Source organism: Etheostoma spectabile, chromosome 17, assembly GCF_008692095.1.
Source record: "Etheostoma spectabile isolate EspeVRDwgs_2016 chromosome 17, UIUC_Espe_1.0, whole genome shotgun sequence".
In the NCBI taxonomy this organism is placed as follows: domain Eukaryota; kingdom Metazoa; phylum Chordata; class Actinopteri; order Perciformes; family Percidae; genus Etheostoma; species Etheostoma spectabile.
In genome coordinates this window covers 18,314,812-18,335,046 of record NC_045749.1, presented here as the reverse complement: position 1 = coordinate 18,335,046, position 20,235 = coordinate 18,314,812, and the positions used below count along the sequence as shown (strand labels likewise).

General features: G+C 40.4%; 1 protein-coding gene across 5 annotated transcripts in view; it reads right to left on the bottom strand.

Annotated features, from left to right (window-relative positions):
- Positions 1–2,060: 2,060 nt before the first annotated feature.
- The window catches only part of disc1 (DISC1 scaffold protein), a 50,358-nt gene continuing 32,183 nt past the window's right edge, over positions 2,061–20,235 (bottom strand). The window contains exons 11-14 of one of the 5 annotated variants that reach the window (XM_032540473.1): positions 15,173–15,416; positions 11,991–12,035; positions 6,689–6,806; positions 2,061–3,965 (exon numbers count right to left, since the gene is read on the bottom strand). In XM_032540473.1, coding sequence (XP_032396364.1) covers positions 3,766–3,965; positions 6,689–6,806; positions 11,991–12,035; positions 15,173–15,416 — 607 coding nt within the window. In that variant the 3' untranslated portion in view covers positions 2,061–3,765. Of the gene's footprint in view, positions 3,966–6,688; positions 6,807–7,971; positions 9,295–11,990; positions 12,036–13,168; positions 13,205–15,172; positions 15,417–20,235 lie in introns of those variants that run through there. The other 4 variants (XR_004335789.1, XR_004335790.1, XM_032540474.1 and 1 more) reach the window with 4 other exon arrangements.

Genomic DNA, 20,235 nt, shown 5'->3' with positions numbered 1-20,235 from the left:
TTGTGCCATATATCCATTACTGGTTTAATAATATATGCAGATTTTGAGTTGGGATGACTTGCAATTCAATTATTTAAAATGTGTATTAATTCCAGGAATTTCCTCCCTATTTGATTGCTCAGTTGAATTTATTCAACAGTTGAGTAAAGCGCAGCGTGAATTTGAATGAGGTCCGAGAAACAGCGGTGAGTTCAGTGTCCAGTTTTGCTCTTCACAATAACACCTCTCAGGAGAGTTACCTTCACTGACTCAACGACCAGAACTGACATGCTGACGCTTGCACATGACAAAGGTGTCAGTTTCAGAGGAGCACACAATGATCTCAGAGGAAGTGAAAGGCATGAGAACACTAAAAGCAATCTTAATTTGCATTCATTAGGGGTGTCGGTGGCGCTGGCTGAAGCGGTGCGAGAGGGAGATCTGAAACACGGTCTATGATTCTCCCCTGGTTCAGAGAGTTTGTACATGTACCTGTCAGACAACATAACAACTCAGCAGGGAGTCAAACAAATCCAAATCTCAGACTTAAATCCCCTGATATAGACACAGTCCTAAAATCATTCATTCAGTCATATTCAGTAATGAAATAGAATTCATGAATCCAGATTAACATGTAACTAAGGGCTGGAACATCACCTGCATTTGCATGTCATTTTCAGATGCAAAATTCATTAATCTTTTTTTCTTTTATCTTTTAAATTAAATGACACAAAAACTTCTGAATTAATGAATAAGGATTGGAAACAAACCAGTTTATCTCTTTTATTTTTTGTTGCCTCACTGGCACATTTCCTATCATTATATTGATATATTGATTAAATCAATGTAGAAAACTTTCATGCTGAACAAAAAACTGCCAAGAGACTATCCAATTTATCATTTGGCAAGCCACTCCCCCAAACGGCTATTGTGCAATCATATCTTAGCAACCGTAACTAGGCACAGCATATCTGTCAATCTTTTGATCTCTCCACATGTGAAGTGGTTTGCATGGAGCTGCGGGGATGCTGACTTTTTGCCTGGGTCATGTAGCTTCGGCTGACGTGTAATATATCATGCAAGTAGCCATCAAGTGCATATTTCGACGTCATTTTAGGCGGTTCTCATTTTAAGTCAGCTTGAAACATCCATAACATCCAGAGACTATGTTTTAAATCAGCTAAGCTAATGTTAGGTCAGTTAGCTAGCTGCAGCTGATAAAATCAGTGGGCAGTGGTAATTTCAGCTTGCTTTTGTCTGCCTCTATCTGAAATCAAAGACCCATTGTTTCCCAAAATAACTATGAATTTTGAGCGGTAAATCTACTAATGTCATCAGCAACAGATTAGAATAATGTATATAATTACTATATAATTGGGCAATATTATAGCAAGCACATTGCAGAGACCTTACACGGCATGGTGCTTCATTTTACATCAGGAAATCTCTCACCCTGCTATATCTGCCTGCTGAAAACAATCTGGGCTTTTCTCTGTGGCCATTTTATGAGCAGAGCTTCCATGTGGGGCACAGTATGGCACAAGCACAAATTCAATTATAAGGTGGAGGTGTTTGGCAGGACGGTGTGTGTGTGCCAGGATCTGTCTGAATGCTGCCTGAGACAGATAGATGTGGAGACTTCTGGCCTGGCAGGTTGGCCTGCAGCCTGTCAGTAATGTGAGAAAGGCCCATTGTGCTGCTGGAAAAACCCTGAATACTCAGCTGTGTTTACAGCTGAGAGCGTGGGACTGCAGACACGCCTCTAAGCATCCCTCAACAGCCCCCTGCTCTAAAAACACAGGGCAAAATCAGATGGAGACAAAGCAGTGTCATCCCATTTTCATGTCCTCTCTGAGGCTGCCTCCCAATTAGCCACACCAACGCTGCTGAGGCGAGATAACAATAGAAGGCCCATGTATCCCCTATAGACCTCAATAGAGGACCTTTATTACTGTATTGATGTCTCCTACATATCACCACTGCCCTCACTTGCCTGGCAGCATGCCTGCACATTTTATATGAGGGAAAATAACCAGAGCGACTATAACTCAATACAGGAATAAAAACAGCAGGACACAACATTAGGTTGAATGGTACATGATGTAATTAGTGAGATGCCGTACGGAATAAATATAAAGCATAATACAGCGAGTTCAAGCTGCACAGTAAATGAAAAAATGCATTTGTGGGTATAAGTACAAAACATATTTCTGGCAAAATGTCAAGTGACACCCAGTGGAATGAAGAAAAAGATGCTGAGCTTACATAAAGTACAATTAAAAATAACGCAATCAGTGGCAGGTGCAATTATTTTATATGTGCTTAAACACCGGGAGGAAAAACATCTAAATATTGCACACAAAGAAAACAAAGTGTTCAAGTTAGCTCACATTCTGTAGCACCACAAACGAGTTATTTCATGGATTTCAAGTCCAATCATACGGAAAACACACAAAAGTGCTTAGCTGACCTAAAAATGAAGCATACATTTTAGTTTATGTGCACGTTTATGGACGTGGCGAGCGATTAGTGATCTTTAGGCTTCAGTGTGGTTTCATGCTTGCTATTTAAAAAAAAAAAAAAAAAAAGTAAATCATTCTGTTTTTGTCATTTAATTTTAAAGCGCTACTATGTAACTCTTGAAATAATAAATAACACATTTTGCACCACACCTTTGGTCAGTTCAATTCACTCAAGGGTTTTGTGATTTTACTGTAACTTTTACTTTAACTTACTGTGGCTAATGTTGGCTAATATTAGCAAACCCTGGATAGATGTCGCTTTGTAACTGACATTACTAATTAAGTTCACTCACTGTATGACTCTTACTGTTACACTAGTCTATATCCAAAACACCACAACGTTCCACTTCTGGGATGGCTCCGGTGCCAACCGAAAATTCCCACATTTTCAAATTTTATGCTCCGGTGGATTTCTGAGGACTACGGTTAACTGCTCCTCCGATCTCTGCAGGGTAATCCAGACAGCTTGCTAGACTATCTGTCCAATCTGAGTTTTCTGTTGCACGACTCAAACCACCTTTCAGCGTACACATGTTCCACCAAAACAAGTTCCTTCCCGAAGATATTTTGCAGAGGCGCCTTTTGCTCCGTACAGTGCCGCCCAATACGATTGTGAAGAAATGGCAATAAACCAGAGCATGTTTTTCCCATCCCGGAATGCTGTCGGGCCTTGCCAGACCCTCTTTAGGAGCGCTGTGGAGGAGGGTCTGGCAATGCTAGATTACTATTACACTAACTCTTACTTCTAACTTCACAAGTTGCTGCAAAAGTTACACAGTCTTGCTTTAGGGCTGATCATTTATAACTTCAGAGACTCAACAAGTCAGAGCAACTGAAAAATCTCAAGAAACCAAATACTCCCCTAAAATCTGTGTTTTACAGTAAAAATTCCAAAACAAAAAAATCACGTAATTGCTCAGCACCAGTAAGACGTGACATAAAAAATAATCACTATAACGGCATGGTGGCCTAAGGCACTCTTTACCTGGTTAACTTAGGCTGGCAAGATTTGAGGAATTTTAAAGTGTCTTCTATTTTACATTACAATACATATTTTTCTATTTGTACATGGGTACAATGTTATACAGACTTTCCAAGGCTCTATACTGGAAACTTTCAGCAGTACCACAGAGGCTGGTTGTGTAGCCCTTTGAGTGAGGCTTTACAGTAAATGGATATGGGGTCACTCCTATTGCAAAGCTGAGTTCAGGCTCTCAGAGAGCCAGGCTCTGTGAGTGGTCATAAAACACTACAAGCATCCATTTCAAATGCCCCAGCTGTCACTGAAGTACTGATCATCCTCTTCTTCTTCTTCCTCTTCTTCTTCTTCATCAGTCCCGTTTTTCACAAGGTCGTCACCTTGTAACTCGTTCACTTCCTCTTCCTCCTCTTCTTCCTCTTTGAGCTGTGCGAGCATGGTTTGTAAAGTGGCTTTTAATTCCTGAACCTCCTGTTCCAATGACTGTGCAGCATGAGTCAAGGAAGAATCCAATGCTACAGATACAACCCGAGAGTCACACATTAACATGTAAATAAAAAGAAATGCCAGCATACTATTATCAGGGCAAATGTGACACTTGTGGCCCTCAATGGTTAATGGTAATAGCAGAGGACAGCCATAACCTGATGAAATAATCAATCTCCAATTTGGCCACCAAATGGATTACTGGGACAGATCATCAAGTCATACCCAATTTAACCCCATCCAATTCACTATGCATGAGCTCATCTCATCTGTGTGGCTGGTGGCAGTGTGGGGACCCAAGCAAACAGACTGCCCAGCTAAATTATTTATAAACCATCAATGAAACGGGATAGAGGCTGTCATCAGTGCAGGGATTGTTTAACCTGTTTAGGATCTCAAATTAATCGTGTGAGTGTCCGTCTTAAGTGGCAAATCAAAGGGATTGCTTTGATGGCAGATGGGGCCTGATGGCTCGTTTTACAGTCTGAATGGACACAGATTGTCATCATTTATAATTAACCAGCAGTTAAAGATCTTTTCATGAATACTGCAGACAGTTCGCAACACTTTTAAGGCAACATGTTCCAAATAGGTAGATGTTCAGAATCATGTTTAAGACCTTTAAACCCAACCACAGAGATTGACATCATTTTGTCCATCCCATCTTTTGATCTTTTTTGCAATACCAGTCTCCGTGGTTATCCATCCAAGGTGCAGACCTCTCCAGTCACCTCTCTGTCAGTTGCCCAAAATGCTGAGTTGTCTATTTTAAAGTAATAGTTGAGCTTTATGTGGTTGACTTTGGAAGGTGATGACATGTGGCCATGAGTCGCTCATCAGGATCGGGAAACCTTGCCAGTCTCCTGCCAACTCTGCTAACCTCCTGCCAACTCTGCTAACTTCCTGCCAGCCCTGCTAACCTCCTGCCAGCCCTGCTAGCCTAGGCTAGGTAGCCAGCTGGCTCAAGTTTTTGAATGTAAACACTGGAGTAAACACTGAGTAAAAGGAGGAGAAGATGCGATTGAGCTAGCAAGACCATATCTGCAGCCATCTCATGACTACGAGTTGCTAATGAGGATCGGGAAGTCAACCCACCAGTCTCCTGCTGACTGTGCTAGCCAGAGGAACATCAGAGGAAACAACCACGACCTATGGCTATGATCCCGACTACGTGGACAAGCAAGACCATCTCTGAGTCCATCTCCATATCTACATCAGAGGCTGAATGCCTGCCCTTAAGGGGATTGTCAGGAGTTCTTTTGTGTTCTGTCACTGAGACTGGGCTGGATCCTGGAGTGCCGGTTCATTCAACCGGGTGACTATTTTTCTGTGTGCCGATCTGACGGCCACATTGTGCTTTATGATGAATCATGCGCATGTTAAGGGAGCTCATGGGATATCACTTCACTGGAATTGTACTTCGTACGAATTCATGTGACGAATAAAATTGACTGATTCATTGACTTGAGAGAAGGGACTCAATTAAGACCACTAGAGACTGGAGGTTTGATCTTCCTGTCACTATAGCAACAGTAGCATCATCCCAAGTTGAGTTTTCTGTTCCATGTCTGGAACATCAATATTGAGCTGTATCTTTAGTGTCCTCTAGTGTCCCTGGCTCTTTTGCATGAGTGCCTTGACTTCAAAAGGCTGAAATGAATGGCATGTAAGGACACAGCAACAGCGAGGTGGAGAGAAGCAGGCAGGCCAGTCTGTCTATCTCCGACTGCCAGGCTGCACTGATATCATGCAAACAGTGGAGGAGTCAGTACTAACCCCTGACAGCACAGTGGGGGTCTTGAATCTCTAATCAGATGTGAAAAAGTCAGGCCACACTTGAAGAAAGTGAAGGACGTACTAACACAGCTTTTAGAGATCCTAAAATGAAATAAATATCTTTTTTAGATTAGGAAAGTATTTCTGGCAGCCTGTGTTCAAAGAAGAGAAATGAAGCATGACACAAAATTAAAAAAAATAACCTAACAGGTTAGAAGGCACATTTTCTTCATCTCCCGTGTTGAATCATCGCCTTTTCTATCTGTCTTAATGAGCCCACAGTGTAGAGGGGAAAAGTGGAGCGAGAAAAACACACTAATCTATTTCCAATCAGCTTTCTAATTAGCACGGAAAATGATGCATTGTGACCTGTAATCAGCTTCAACAGTTTCATTTGAGTCATTATCATGGATATTGTAATTTCCTCCGAGCCGGATCCAACAAGTGGAAGTGAGCAGACGGAGGAGGGGAGGGAAAGGGAGGGTCAGCATAGAATGGACATTAAGATATGACGGGAGCAGAGTCATTACAGTGACATTCCTCTATCTGCTGAGGCGCTGCCCCCGTCAGCTGACTTTAATCTCAGCCCATGGTGACTGGCAGACCACATCAAGCGCCCTCTAATAACCTCGCTTGGACTTTTACCATTTCATTTTCCAGTTGGTATGTCAGGCCTGTCAAGAAAAATTCTCTGATCGCAGTTTATCTTCAGTTTCCTCCCTGAATGGACCCATAATGTCAGATGAGACGGGTTGATTTTTCCTCGAAAGGTAAAGTCACAGAACATCAGTCAGCCTAAAGGTAGTTTGGATGTGTCCTTTTTTGGAGTTGGCCTAGAGTAAACTAGGTCCTTAAGATGGATGTATAGAGACACAACACCCACACAGATAGCATACAGTTGGTTTACATGATGTGTATGTATAATTAGAGAGCAGTGAAAGGATATGGGTGAGGGACTGATCCCGGTTCAGTATAGCCATCTGCAATTCATCTTCCAAGGTCAACAGTCTGTCACTGATCAGCTCGCAGCGCTCTGTCAGGTCTGCACCCTCGCTGCACCCGTCCTGGCAACAAAAAAGGAATTAAATGATGGTTAAGGAACGGAAGGATCAACATTTAACCATACAGATTTGTGCTACCTTAGTCTCAGTTCACCTTCTTTTTTCTTTATATCCTCTTGTTTGGCAGTAGTACTATTCTACTCAAAGCATTTAACTTGATGGTTCAAATATATGGCTCTGATGTTTAACAGCGATGAACACAAAAATCTATCTAACAAAAACAAGATTAACAATTTGCTATGACTCGGCTCTTAGGCCACATCTAAAAGGTGACACACCATGACAAATTTTACAAAACACATTTTATTAAACAAAATTAGACCAAATTAAATAATTATTGAGGTGTGGTTGGTCAGTATAGTCACTGGTGTAAGTGTGCATGAGTGATGGATGTGTGTGTGTGTGAGTGTAAAGTGCAGACAAAGCATAAAGATAAACTAGAGCAATATAACCAAACCAACGGATAAAAAGGGAGAGGTAGAACAGCAGCAACCGACAAATAACTGCCAAGCAACATACCAGGAAAAGCATGCACACCGGAGGGGGTGGGGGTGGGAGGAGGGTGGTGTGCATAACATTTGGCGGTGTATGTGGACATCACCTGAGGATGCTGCGAGCCAGGCTGAGTGTGTATTGGAAGATGGTGGGGATGTTGTGGTGGTGGTGGTGGTGGAGGGGCAGAGTGCAGTAGGGCAGAGCATTCAGAGAGCAGAGCTGGCCATAATTAGAACAGGCCTCTTTGCAGACATCGTGTCCTAGTTTCTTCACAGTTACCAAGCATAGAGAACACACACACACACTCACAAGCGTGCGCAAGAGTACGCGGAAGAGGACGCACTTCAAGCAAATAGACACATGCACGCGCGTAGGCCCAGTGTTCTCGTCAAACAACACATAGAAAGTCTAATCTGACTCATCGCTGCAGGTAGAAAATATCAACTCCCTGCAGGTCGGACGTGTCAAAACAATCACTGGAAAGTCGTGTCTCAGGGTTCTCTCCTGGAATAGCTTATTCTCCGGATGATGCAACAGCCCAAAAGACATTTAAACAACAACTGGCCTGAGGCCCGATGATATGTAGGCTACAAGTCCTCCCTGATGCAATTAGGGACTTTGACTAAGACTTAAAGGCAGAGTAGCCCACATGATAAAGGATTTAAAGAAAATATGTTTTCTTGGACTTAAATGAACAAACAACCATTGACACAGGTCTGTCCTCAGGCGTCACCTTATGTGATGCTGGCATCCCTGTCCTCCTATACCAACACAGTCAACTTATAGATTGACTGAGCTGTTTGTTTGTCAAGGTTAGGAGTTTCTTTAGCAGATAAGAGCCCTGTGTTTGTGCAGCTGATTGATTCTACACTTTGAAGCCTCCAGTCAGCATTCGTAAAGTCAATACAACCACAGGATAGAAGACAAAAGCTCACTTTGCAGAAAGACGCTGTGGAAAACATCCCTTTATACACAAACCTTTTAAACAACTATTCAAAAGATGTTATTCTTACACCTGGCGATCAAAACCACACAAATGACTTGCTCTGCTACATCTGCTTTTGACAAACGAGAACATGGGAAATAAGATTTCAACAACTTGTCAATTTGTAATTAATAATAATTGAATCTTAGGCATGCATGTATTGGCGTGTTGATTCCTGATGCACATTAGGGATGATGTTCTTAGTCCACAACTGAACAAAGCAGACTGCATGAGTATGAACAGATTATTTAGAAATTCAATGTTCAGCGCATGTATGCACTGGTATGATGATTTAGGCGATAATTAGTGAGAGACAGCAGGTAATTGTGCGTGTTCCCACGGGTGCTGTTAGGCCCGCCACTTGCCATGCTTGCAATACAAAGCAATAATATTGCACAGGTATTACACTCAAGGTCATATTTGCATGTACACACAATAAAGTAGCTGAATTCATTTTAAACTCAAAAGCTAATTAACTAGTGTCTGATTAACTAGCGTCTTTGTTATCGCAGATGCTTTGTCAGTAGAAATACTTTACGAGAACGTCGACAAGGTAATTTACAAATATGTGCAGTGACAGTGTGAGGTGTTACTGTCCGTAGCAGCGTCCCAGTTCTATAACACACACCGATTCAAAGCAGGTTTTGAGGATGTGGTGTTTTCACACTGGAAAACAAACTGACAGTCATGAATGATTAAAGGAAGTATGCAGATTAAAAAACACTCTTTTGTTTTCTTAAGGTCTATCTGCAATTGTTTTCCGTGTTGCAATTCCATAATAGATACTTATTGTATATAGTATCAACTCTTTTTAGTCTTTCTTTCATTTTAGTTAATTGAATCAATTAATTTATACTCATTATTGAGCACCAGTGGGGAAATTACAATTCTAGTACATTGTTTGAGTCGATGGAATACAAGAAATCAACATACGTAACTGTTATGTACTAACAGGAAATGTCACAATACTGGCGCCTTTAGACATCAATAAAGTGGGACTTTAGAATGTCACTGACACATTTCACAAAGAGAAAGCAAAATGTTTGTTTTTATAAAAACGGATTACTTTTATTCAATACTTTTTATTTCTGTCTCACCCCCATTTACACTGTGTGTGTAGTGTTGCATGGATTGTGGGACTGTCAACAGCACACTCAAAAATAAACAATTCTTTAGTCCGCATATTGACAGTTTTGAGTATACAAAATGTTATCACTTAGTGTGAAGTGGAATTGGGACTCTGCTTCAATTTAATAGTGTGCTGTTGGTCTACACTTCTGTCCCACAATGCACACTTATTCACAATTGTTCATATTTTTGGGAAATATATCAAACATTTGCTTTGTTTTGTTTGTAGTAATATTCTAAAGTTGCAGTTTGAGTGACATGACATGTACTAATGCATTGCTTTTTATACGTTCTGTACCTAATCACCTGTTATGTATACCCAATGCAAAAACATTATCCTATACAGAGTATGAATATAGCCTATAGTTAGCCAATAATTAGTATGCAGTAACATTTCAATTTAATAATGTCTGTATATTTGTTTAGTACTGTGGGTCAGTGTGAAGAGGAGGATGTAAAGACCTTGAGAGGATGAAATAACAATTAGTAGAGATTATAACAAAATAGAGTAGTGGTGAAACACACACTTGCACACACGTACGCACACCGATCAATCTACATTGTGGCAGCAGGGCAGCGTCTTGGCAGCGGCTAAGTGGAAATCATTTACTTAAAGTCATTATGGAAAGGAGAAAGAGGTCAGACACTCTGCGAGGCAGAGAATCCAGCTCCCCCAAAGGGCTATATATCACGACAAAGATACCAATACCATTCAGGAGCCATCATATCATTTGACTGAGTCATGCATCATACTTCATTGGGATTGAGGCATTTTATGTCAACTAGGTTTTCAATAATTCAATGTGATTTAAAGTTGCATAGTTCACAAATACAAGCCACGGGGTTCGTACGGGTGCTTGAAATCCTTGAAAATGCTTGAATTTTTATTTGATTTTTGCAACCCGTTCAATCAAAATATTATGATGAATCACATCAAAAACAGTGTCTGTTGCTATCTGTGGAGCGAGCTGTCGCAGACCGTGGTAAAGTTGCTTTTCTATTGGAAGGTCAAACTCCATAATAGATTTTTCGAATGGGTCTAATAACCAACGGCCAATATAAAACCAACTTTACCACGGTCTGTCACAACGAGTCTGCTGCGTTGTGTCGGCCCTGCATCCCGGCAAAGACTGGAGCTACTGAGCTGTTTTGCTTAAATATCTGATACTTCTGCTATTACAAAACACAATTTTGGCTGTTTATAGCATTATGTTTTTTAATGTGACAAAACACTAAATAATAATTTTGACTATGTATTGATGTGCAATTTACGGTGGTGTAAGTTGCTGATAAAAAGCTTTAAAATGGACCTTGAAAGTGCTTGAAAAGTGCTAGAATTTAACCTTGGAAAAGGTGTACGAACCCTGTATTCACTGTCCTATACACCTTGTGCATGAGGTAAAACTGACCCTTCCAACCTTAGTAACAGTTGCTAAGCCTGGCAAGTTTTATATTCTCACATGAGCAGTTTATAATAACAATGGTAGATTGACCATCAAAATTATTGGTATTTCTTTTTTTTTTTAAACAATGGGTCCTTGATTTCAGACAGCGGTAGACAAGAGCAACCTACTTATTTCTAGCCGAAATCATCGATTTTGGTGGTTTTCGCAAGCAAATTGTATGCGCTGTACTGTAGCTAACAAGCTGATTAAGCTCCACACACCATCTGGCTGAAAAATCTTGATGTATATGATGTAAATGGACTCTATTTATGTAGTCTTAACGACTACTCAAAGCACTTTCACACAGTACAGGAATCATTGCCGTACAAGGTGCCTGCACATCAGATAAACACTTTGACATGGGACTGCAGGGCCAGGGATCACACCGCCAACCTTCGGATTGGCAGGCGACTGCTCTACCGCAGCCTCATGCACATTGCTTCAAAATTTGGGGAAAATTTGACAACCTGCCGTGCCGGACATGACTCATGCTCTTAGAAATGGAAATAATTCTGTTTAAGTTTTGATAATAATAATAATGTAATAATGTACACTTTATTAATCCCACAAGGGGAAATTACAATTTACACTCTGTTGTTATTACACACATTACACACAGGCCTGAATTACACACACATGCTCAGTACCTATATATGCACTAAATGGAGAGACGTCAGAGTGAGGGGGCTGCCCATTGAAAGGCCCCCCGAGCAGTTGGGGGTTCGGTGCCTTGCTCAAGAGCACCTTGGCAGTGCCAAGGTGATGAGTTTAAGGGGCTAAATCACAATATGGTTTGAAATCCTGTATTGGAAAAATCCTTAAAATGAAGCTGTGAATGAATATAAATGTATGAATTTAAAGCAGAGAGATGCTGAAAGAATACATGCTCAGCAACCCCCCCACCCCCCATATAACAAAGGTCTTGTACACACTCAGACAGTCAGCGACCCCAAGCAACGCTTCTCATGTAGATCAGTATCGATCCGACCGTCAGAAAGGTGGCTGAGGTCATGTTTAAGTTAAGGTTGACTAATGGATTCTTCTCTGTTTCAGTAAGCCCAGCGTCAATGCAACTGACACTTTGATTACACTGATAACATTCCAGTATACAGTGACAGTGTTAGCATTACCAACCTCGGGGTGATTATCCTCCATGCAGAACAAAAACTCCTCCAATTTCTGCAACAAAGGGGAAACATTTGTTGAGGCCACACAGTCATAAACCGGCTCATGAATTATTGAAAATGCAATTATGTTGGCTGTGTACTGTATGTGTGCAGCATCATCATAATTAGAAGAGGTTGTAATTATTCATCACCAAAACTGACAAGGAGAAAATAGATTAACTGGCTGTACGGCAGGTTTCCTTTGTTAGTAGGTATACATTCTTCTCTTAAAGAAGGAGGCAATTACTGTACCTATTGGAGGCTAACATATTGTTTGTGGCTTTAGGGTAAGTACATAAGAAGGCAGAGTAAAAACAAATAATAATCCAGCCAAGTTTTAATTTTTTTTTTTTTAATGAAAAATTGTGTAACACATGCCCTCATCGCTTTGCTCTCCTGCTAACATAACTCTTCATACTGTATCTGAGGTCAGATAGTTTAAACTTTACTATTTTGAAGCAGTCAGACGAACTGGATTGTTTTTGCTCTCTCCAATTACATCCATCTCACAGCACATATAACCTGTCACATGCAGTTTTCTAGCTACAGATTGCAAAGATTTTCCGGCATCCAACATGTGCAGTCTGTTGATGAAAACCCTTACTTTTACTGAAAAGTACAGACTTTACTTAACATATGCTGGAAGATACTAAATAGTTGAAATATAATAATTCTTTTTTTTGTAGTGTTTGCTTCTCCAAAGATAAAAATCCAGAGCTGCAGGACAAAAACTTCCCACTTAATTTGCTGCTATCCATCTCTTTTTTTTTTTCTATAAAAGATAACAAGGTGCTTGTCAATGCATTGCCATGTAAAACGTTTCAAAGAGCATTTACAGTACAGCTGGGTTGTTTCTTTGCAATCTGTGACCGGAGAATTACATATTCTTTTTATTATATTTTGTGCAAATGAATTCGAAAGCAAAATTGTGACTCATTTCCAAAGAAAAATTATAAATTGAGCAGCACTGATGTTCAAAAATATTTAAGGATTTACGCTAAAATTGTAAAACTCATGAAAAGGTATACTTGCTGTCACATGATAAACATTTTTGCCCCATTGAGCTGCAGTGTTTCTAGCTTAGAGGACACAGAAAAATAGTGCACAGGAGTCGAGACAAAAGAGAGAAATGGTTGGCTGTCTCACCTTTTAGTTCTTGGAGAAATGTTAGGAGGGGCCGGGCTTTAGGAGGAGAAAGGAAAGCAGAGAGAAACAAAGGGAAAGCAGAAAATGGATCCATGCAGTTTGTAAAATGTGGACAGGCAGGGAAAGAAGACATCAATGCAAAGTTTATATTTATGGTTGCGTAGAGCAAGACTGAGAGAGAAGGTTAAGAGCTTGCAACAGTAGGTGAATTAATTAAATTAATTATGGTAATGAAAATCCACAGCTTCCAGTTTTAATACATAAATGTAAGTGGACATTCTGCAGCACCGGGAAAGATCATTGACAAATATTTGCTTATGGCCAAAATCACGGAAAATCCAGACTGAAATGAGAACACTTAATATTCAAAGTATCAACTACTTTTTGGAAGAAAAAAACAAGCGTGATATAAATCACAGTCTGTAAGCCAAACTAAAAAGATATAGGCTCAGAAAAATATGTCTGGCAAGTGTGCTATTTTTTATCAACGCTTGCTCTGTTGGCTTTGTTCCTGTCTCAGACGAGTCTGTCGGACTACGTGGGCGGAGGAAAGTGTGAGGAGGGAATGAGTCGGACTCTGCCCTGGGGCAGTCGACTTCAACTCACTGTGGGATAGACCAATGCAGAGCACACACACACACACACACACACACACACACACACACACACACACACACACAGACGCATGCATGCATTCCAACTAAACAAATGTAATCATGCAGAAAGAGACTGTTAAATTTGCCCACTGTAGAATGAAACTCTTTCAAGGAAGCCAAAATTTTTCCAAATGGTTGCCTTCATAACGGCAACATATTCCTCGTTTGGAAATACCTTCAAGCCAAGGTTCTAATAGATTGCTGCTCATCTAGTTGTAGCCGACAGACTTGTATATTCTGACGACATTTAAAGGTAAGGTTCCACACAGCGAATTACCTCGTGAATTTTAGCCAGTGAAATTTTACCTTGGGGGTGTGGTCACGAAAACAACAGGCAGCCTAGCTGCCTTGCTATGCTTACAATGAAATGCAATGTCCGAACATGTTAGCGTTTAGCCTGTTGGCTAGCTGAGTAATTTTGAGTGTTTAAACATGTACAGTGGTGTATTTGACATGTTTAAGTTTGTGTGACATATGCCCAACAAGCCGTGTTGTTAAAGGCGTCAATGCGTCAACTAGCCTAGCTAGCTGCCTGGCCAGGCCACAATGAAATCCAATGTCCGAACACGCTAGCAATTAGCCTGTCGGCTAACTGATAAGTTAGTGTTTAAACTAACATATACAGGGGTCTATTCATTGGTGTATGTGCCCTGACTAAGTTCGTTTGTCAGATAAATCACAATCTGTGTTGATAAAAGTACCAATGATCATGTAGAAACATTTTAATCACATACACATTTTTATGATACAGCGCTGATAACCTCCGCCATCTTAGTCAGACTTTTTTTTGGTAACTCTTGCCTCCAAACCCAAACACGCAGACCTGATTGGTTCTCCAGTGGTCCTCATCTGAATATAGTTAAACTTGAATAAAGTTAAACTTCGTCAACTTTGTTTTGCTCCCCTCTGCGATTTGCTGTGATCTCGCCCAATCAGGGTGAATTTCGTTTCCGTTCAATCTCAATAAGAGCGAACCGAAATTTCGTCGTGTGGAAACCTACCGTTAATGTACAAACTTAAAACGTCTTCTTCAGTCAAGTGGTAAGACTAACCAAGCACGAACACTTTATGTGAGTACACGTTTTACAACACAATAAAAAATAAAAAAAAGAATAGAAAAAGCAAGTAATTCTGAAAATAGGCTGTTCTCATTTGACCTTTTAGTGGCAATAATGTGATATGTAGAAAATATGTAAGACTTCAGCAATGGACAACCTCAAAAGGGCATCTTTTGTATTCAATTCAATACTCAATGTCTGCCTGCACACATTAATCTGTCGTGCACTCTGGTATGAAAGCATAGGCTTAATGTGAATAATGCATTGTTGACAAGACGTTGTTGCGTTACCTTTGTGAACTCGGAGTTCTGTAAGTTGGCCTCGGGACACCAGCGCCCTCCTAATGCAGTCAGCATGGCGCAGTCTTCTTCTTCTTTGGTGCATGGCTGGGTTGGAGGATAAACTGCTGCAGTGGAGAGGTCTTCGATGTCTCCTCCACTGCAGCTGGGAGTCCGCAACTGGAGGCCACGCAAGAACAGGTGACACGCTTCCAGGTCAGCTTCCCAAATCCGCTCCAAGCCTGGGCAGCCACAGCTATAGAGAAGAACAGACCACTTTGTTATACCATAGCATATTATACAAGAAACAATGTGATACCATAAACTATCTTGGATACCAACATGGTATAACATTTGATATATGATATGAAAAACAATAGGGAAAAACACGGCACAACACAATACTGCAGGGTACAATGCAATGTCATGCAACATGGTACATATGTGGCAGTAATGGTACAGTTGAATATATGATATTCTTAACTCATACTAAATACCAGCCAGTAAATTATGTATTTATGTTACATTTTGTTACTTAAATATGATCTACTATAAACAAGACACAAGAACGTAAACGCAATAGTACATACATATATGACATAGGGCTGGGCGATATAGAGAATATCAAATGTCACGATATTCTTGACCAAATACCTTGATGTTGATATTGTGACGATACTGTATGGTTGACTATTGATGATTTAACACAATGTTATTTAAACAATGAGAATTTTGATAAATATTCTTCAGAAATGATTTAATGCCTTAGTGGGTAAAGGTACAATATATCCAAAATCTAAGACCACATCTAGTCTCATATCACGAAATCGATACAACATCGATATATGTCGATATACAAACAGTTCTAATTTGACATGCCATGTATTAAAAGAATAGTTTAACATTTTGGGAAACACTTATTTGCTTTATTGGGGAGACCTAGATGAGAAAATCGACACCACTCCTACATCTGTCTAAGTATTGACCTGGAGCTTGGAGACGATTAGCATAGCTTAGCATAACGACCAGAAGCGGGCTGAAACAGTGCTTAACCCTGTGTGTAACCCTAACCTAAACAACTTATATAATTTGTTGATTTGTGACCTCTAGAGGTGGTGATGAAGTATTTTTTAACTTGTGAGAGAGCCAGGCAGCTGATTTCCCCCTGCTTCCACTTTTTGCTAAGCTAGGCTAATTTCCTGGCTGTAGCTTAGCACTAAATGGACAGAAATGAGAGTGGTATTGACTTTCTCATCTAATCCTCAGCGAGACAGTGAATAAGTATATTTCCTAAAATGCTGAATAAACTATTTAAAGAATTCACATCTATAATGCTATAAGATGCTAAACATTAAGTATATTATTAAAGAATGTAGACCTCATAATGAGTACAACAGCACATACAAAATAATTGAAAAAAACTGAAAATGCATGTCATGACTGTGAACTACTGCGTGACAACTGAGCACGGTAGTTGCAAAGGCACCATTAAGGACATCTTTAATAACATCTCTATAATAAAGCACAGACAAAAGAGTGAGAGTGAATTCAAAAATTGCAATTCCATTGACAAAATGTAATGACAGTGAATGTCCTCCTTGAAGGCTGCCCTTTTCTTAAAGAGCTGCAGCAGTGACAGAAGAAAGAGCCGGGATGTGTTCTCTGCTGGGTTCACTGAGCAGGAGTTCAGGGGGGAGGACAAGAAGATTGCTTTTTGTTTATCTACTCAGTGAGTTACAATCAGTCATCCTTTTTTTACTCCCTCGCCCCTGAACCTTGTGACATCTCAGAGTGTAAAAACAGAAGGGAACAATTACAGCAGCTACATCTGATTGGATGTATTATTCAGAAAATGAGCAACATGCTCATTCCTTTATGTAGGTTACGCTGGTCACTGTGTGAAAGCAAACATTTACAGGAACACTAGGCACTTTGTGATATCTGGTGAAAGAAGGGCATCAGCATGTTGATGTTGAATTACAAGTAAGTCTTTTTAGCTTTCCAAAAAAACAGATTTCCATTTCCTTTAAATAAAATACTGCTCCGCTGGCTCACATTTGAGACCTCTGACCTTTAAAATTTTCATATTTATTCCCCTTCTTTCAGTGACCTTTACAAATCATTCCAAAATAGTTGTCCTCCCAGGTGACATTTTAGGAACCAAATCTGTTGATCTTGTAAAAGATTCTACCTCTTAATATGGCTTAAGAGACACACACAAACATACTAAAGAGCAGAGGTGGGCAATTAATTTTCCCCAGGGGCCACATGAGAAATGGGGACTGTTATGGAGGGCCGGACCAATAGGCCAAACTCAATTCTGCTCAATATTAAATTTATCTCTTTATAAAAAGCAGTAAATTGTAAGGTCTTTGATAAGCTGCAACAGGTAATGGCACAACTGTTGTAATAAGGACATGAAAAAAGTGAAGCAGACATAGAACAAAATGCAATATGTCACTATTTAATCAATTTAATCAACATCCACAAATGCAATTGTGACCCAAATGTGCATGTTTTTTGCCATTTTTCAAAGAACAGCATTCAATTAACTTTCCAAAGTGCTATTACTATTTTGTTTCTAGTCTAATTACAGAATTAGTTTTTTTTAAAAACATTTTTTATAAAATATTAAAAAGTGAAGCAGACATAGTACAAAATCTCAACATTATGTCACTGTTTTGTAATTCCTGTGCAGTTTGGTGTTAAGCTAGTTCATTCATTATGAAGTTAACTGCTTTAGTTACATCAACAACATGGCCCAGTTTTAGCACCGACTTACACAACATCTGCTGATGTAGAATACAATGCAAAAATACCAATTTCAGTTCAGAGTTCACTTCAGTCACTTTATCTTGCATCCGCTTCCAAAGTCCGACATTTTTTCCTGTCAGATTCGAACAACCATCGGTTGTAACACATGCCCGTTTGTTCCATTTAAGTCCCATTTTGTCACTTACGTCAGTGAACAAATCCCTCCCCATCGTCGTCATCCCTTTCATTGACCGCACTGCTGCCAGATCCTCCGTTATCTCAAAGTCTTTCGTTATCCCACGTACAAAAAGGAGTAACTGGGCTGTCGCCGACATCACAGCTTTCGTCCAGAGCCATGGAGAAAAGTTTGAAATGGGATGCTTTGCTTTGCAGCTGAAGCTCCAGGTTTCCCACCATGTCCTTCATCCTTCTCGTTACGGTTCGCCTGGAAAGCGGCACATTCTCAAATGCCTCTTTTTTTCTTTGGGCATATTAGCGCTGCAGAGTCCAGCAAACACTTTTTAATAAATTCCCCTTCAGAAAATGGCTTACTGTTTTTGTCTTGACTGCTGCATCCCTGGATGTGCAACGCTTAGTAAAACAACTTCCTTGCTTTTGCAGTAGAGTTGGAGAGTAGAGTCCTCCCCATTTTACCGCGGTATACCGTATTATCGTGACTAATTAAAACGGATGACGTAAGGCTCAGACAGCGTCACCAAACTGTTGGCTTGTGCCGACACCGTTCAGAAACTGAATACCGAACGCTAATACTGAAACACCTCTCCTTTCTCATTAGAGCGGAACCTCAAATGCTGAAAAACTACAGAAGTCGTGTTCTTCTTTGCGACCAGGTCACTCGGTGCATGACTTGCCATCTCTCTCTCTCTCTCTCTCGCTCTCTCTCTCTCTCTCTCTCTCTCTCTCTCTCCTCCACACTGTCACATAATGACAACCACTCATAAGCATTTTTAGGCATTAAATAAATTAAATGTATTGTATATGTTTGTATTGTATATGTATTTAATCATTGTCTCTTATATAAGTGCATTGCATTTTTTTAATGACAGTGCTGAAACTGATACGTTGTTATTTTTAAGACCCTGTGGCATTCCCTATTACCGTATAACCGCCCAACCCTATTTTGCAGTTTAACTAGCAAAGCTTCAGATGTCCGTGCCTGCTCTGCATCAGTTGAGTTGTATTCCTCTGCGTGTTTAGTGGTAGTAGTAGTAGTAGTAGTAGTAGTAGTAGCAGTAGGAGTAGTAGTAGCAGTAGGAGTAGTAGTGGTAGTGGTGGTGGTGGCGATTCAAATCCTAATCCTTTAACACAGCAATCTGTTCTCCGTAAACTAAGTACACAGCTTTACCTTTTGAACTCAGCGCTCTGTATCAGCCTTTCTTTCTTTCCCATGAGCTGGCATTTTTGAGGAATAGCAGCTTATCCATGCTAACGTCTCGTGAGCTCATTTCGCGTCTCTCTGACACATTGCAGTTCTTCTTCTACTTATTTTTGATTGCGACTTGCAACCAGAGGAGAAGAAGCTGCATGAGCTCGCACAAAAAAAGCAACAACAAAAATAAAAAGCAATGCAGTTGTATTCCATGCATGATGTACACTTATTTACATTTGATTGCTAACTTCCTATGGCCCTCACGCGGGCCGTATAGGGCCGACCGAAGGGCCAGATGTGGCCCAGGGGCCGTACAATGCCCAGGTCTGCTAAAGAGCATAAAGCTTTCTCTGTCTTTCCAGAAATTTATCTTTTGTAGAAAACAAACTGAAGCTGACAGGATGCCGGGACAAATATGTGGGGTTTATACAAACTTTAAGAGATGCATCAAACATCTTAAAGGAAGAATTGTCCTCAGTCTCTTTACGTGCCGATTTTCAACCCACGGGGAGTTTCTCTGTCACAAACACTAATTCTCACATATAATTCGGAGTGATGAAAACACACAATTTCATACTCTAAGCACAAATATACTTGGCTATAATTCCTTATAATAAGTTCACCTAAAGACTGCCCCCTTGCTGCTCAGTTAGATTTGAGAAATTGCTCATTCTCCATCACACATAAACAAATTCCAAGGCAAAATGCACCCCAGACAATAGTGTTTAATCTCTCTCTCTGTTCCTTCCACTCTGTCTCTCAGGGATGAGGCCCACTGAAAATTGAATGCCACTTGTTTTCCAGCCCATCTCCTGCCTGAAAAGGCTGCCAACCTTTGTACCCTGCCAATGCACGCCTCTCAGCCGTTCTCTAACCTTCATTTGGCACACAGACAATAGGAAAATTGCTCGGCCCGGCCCCCCCCCCCCCC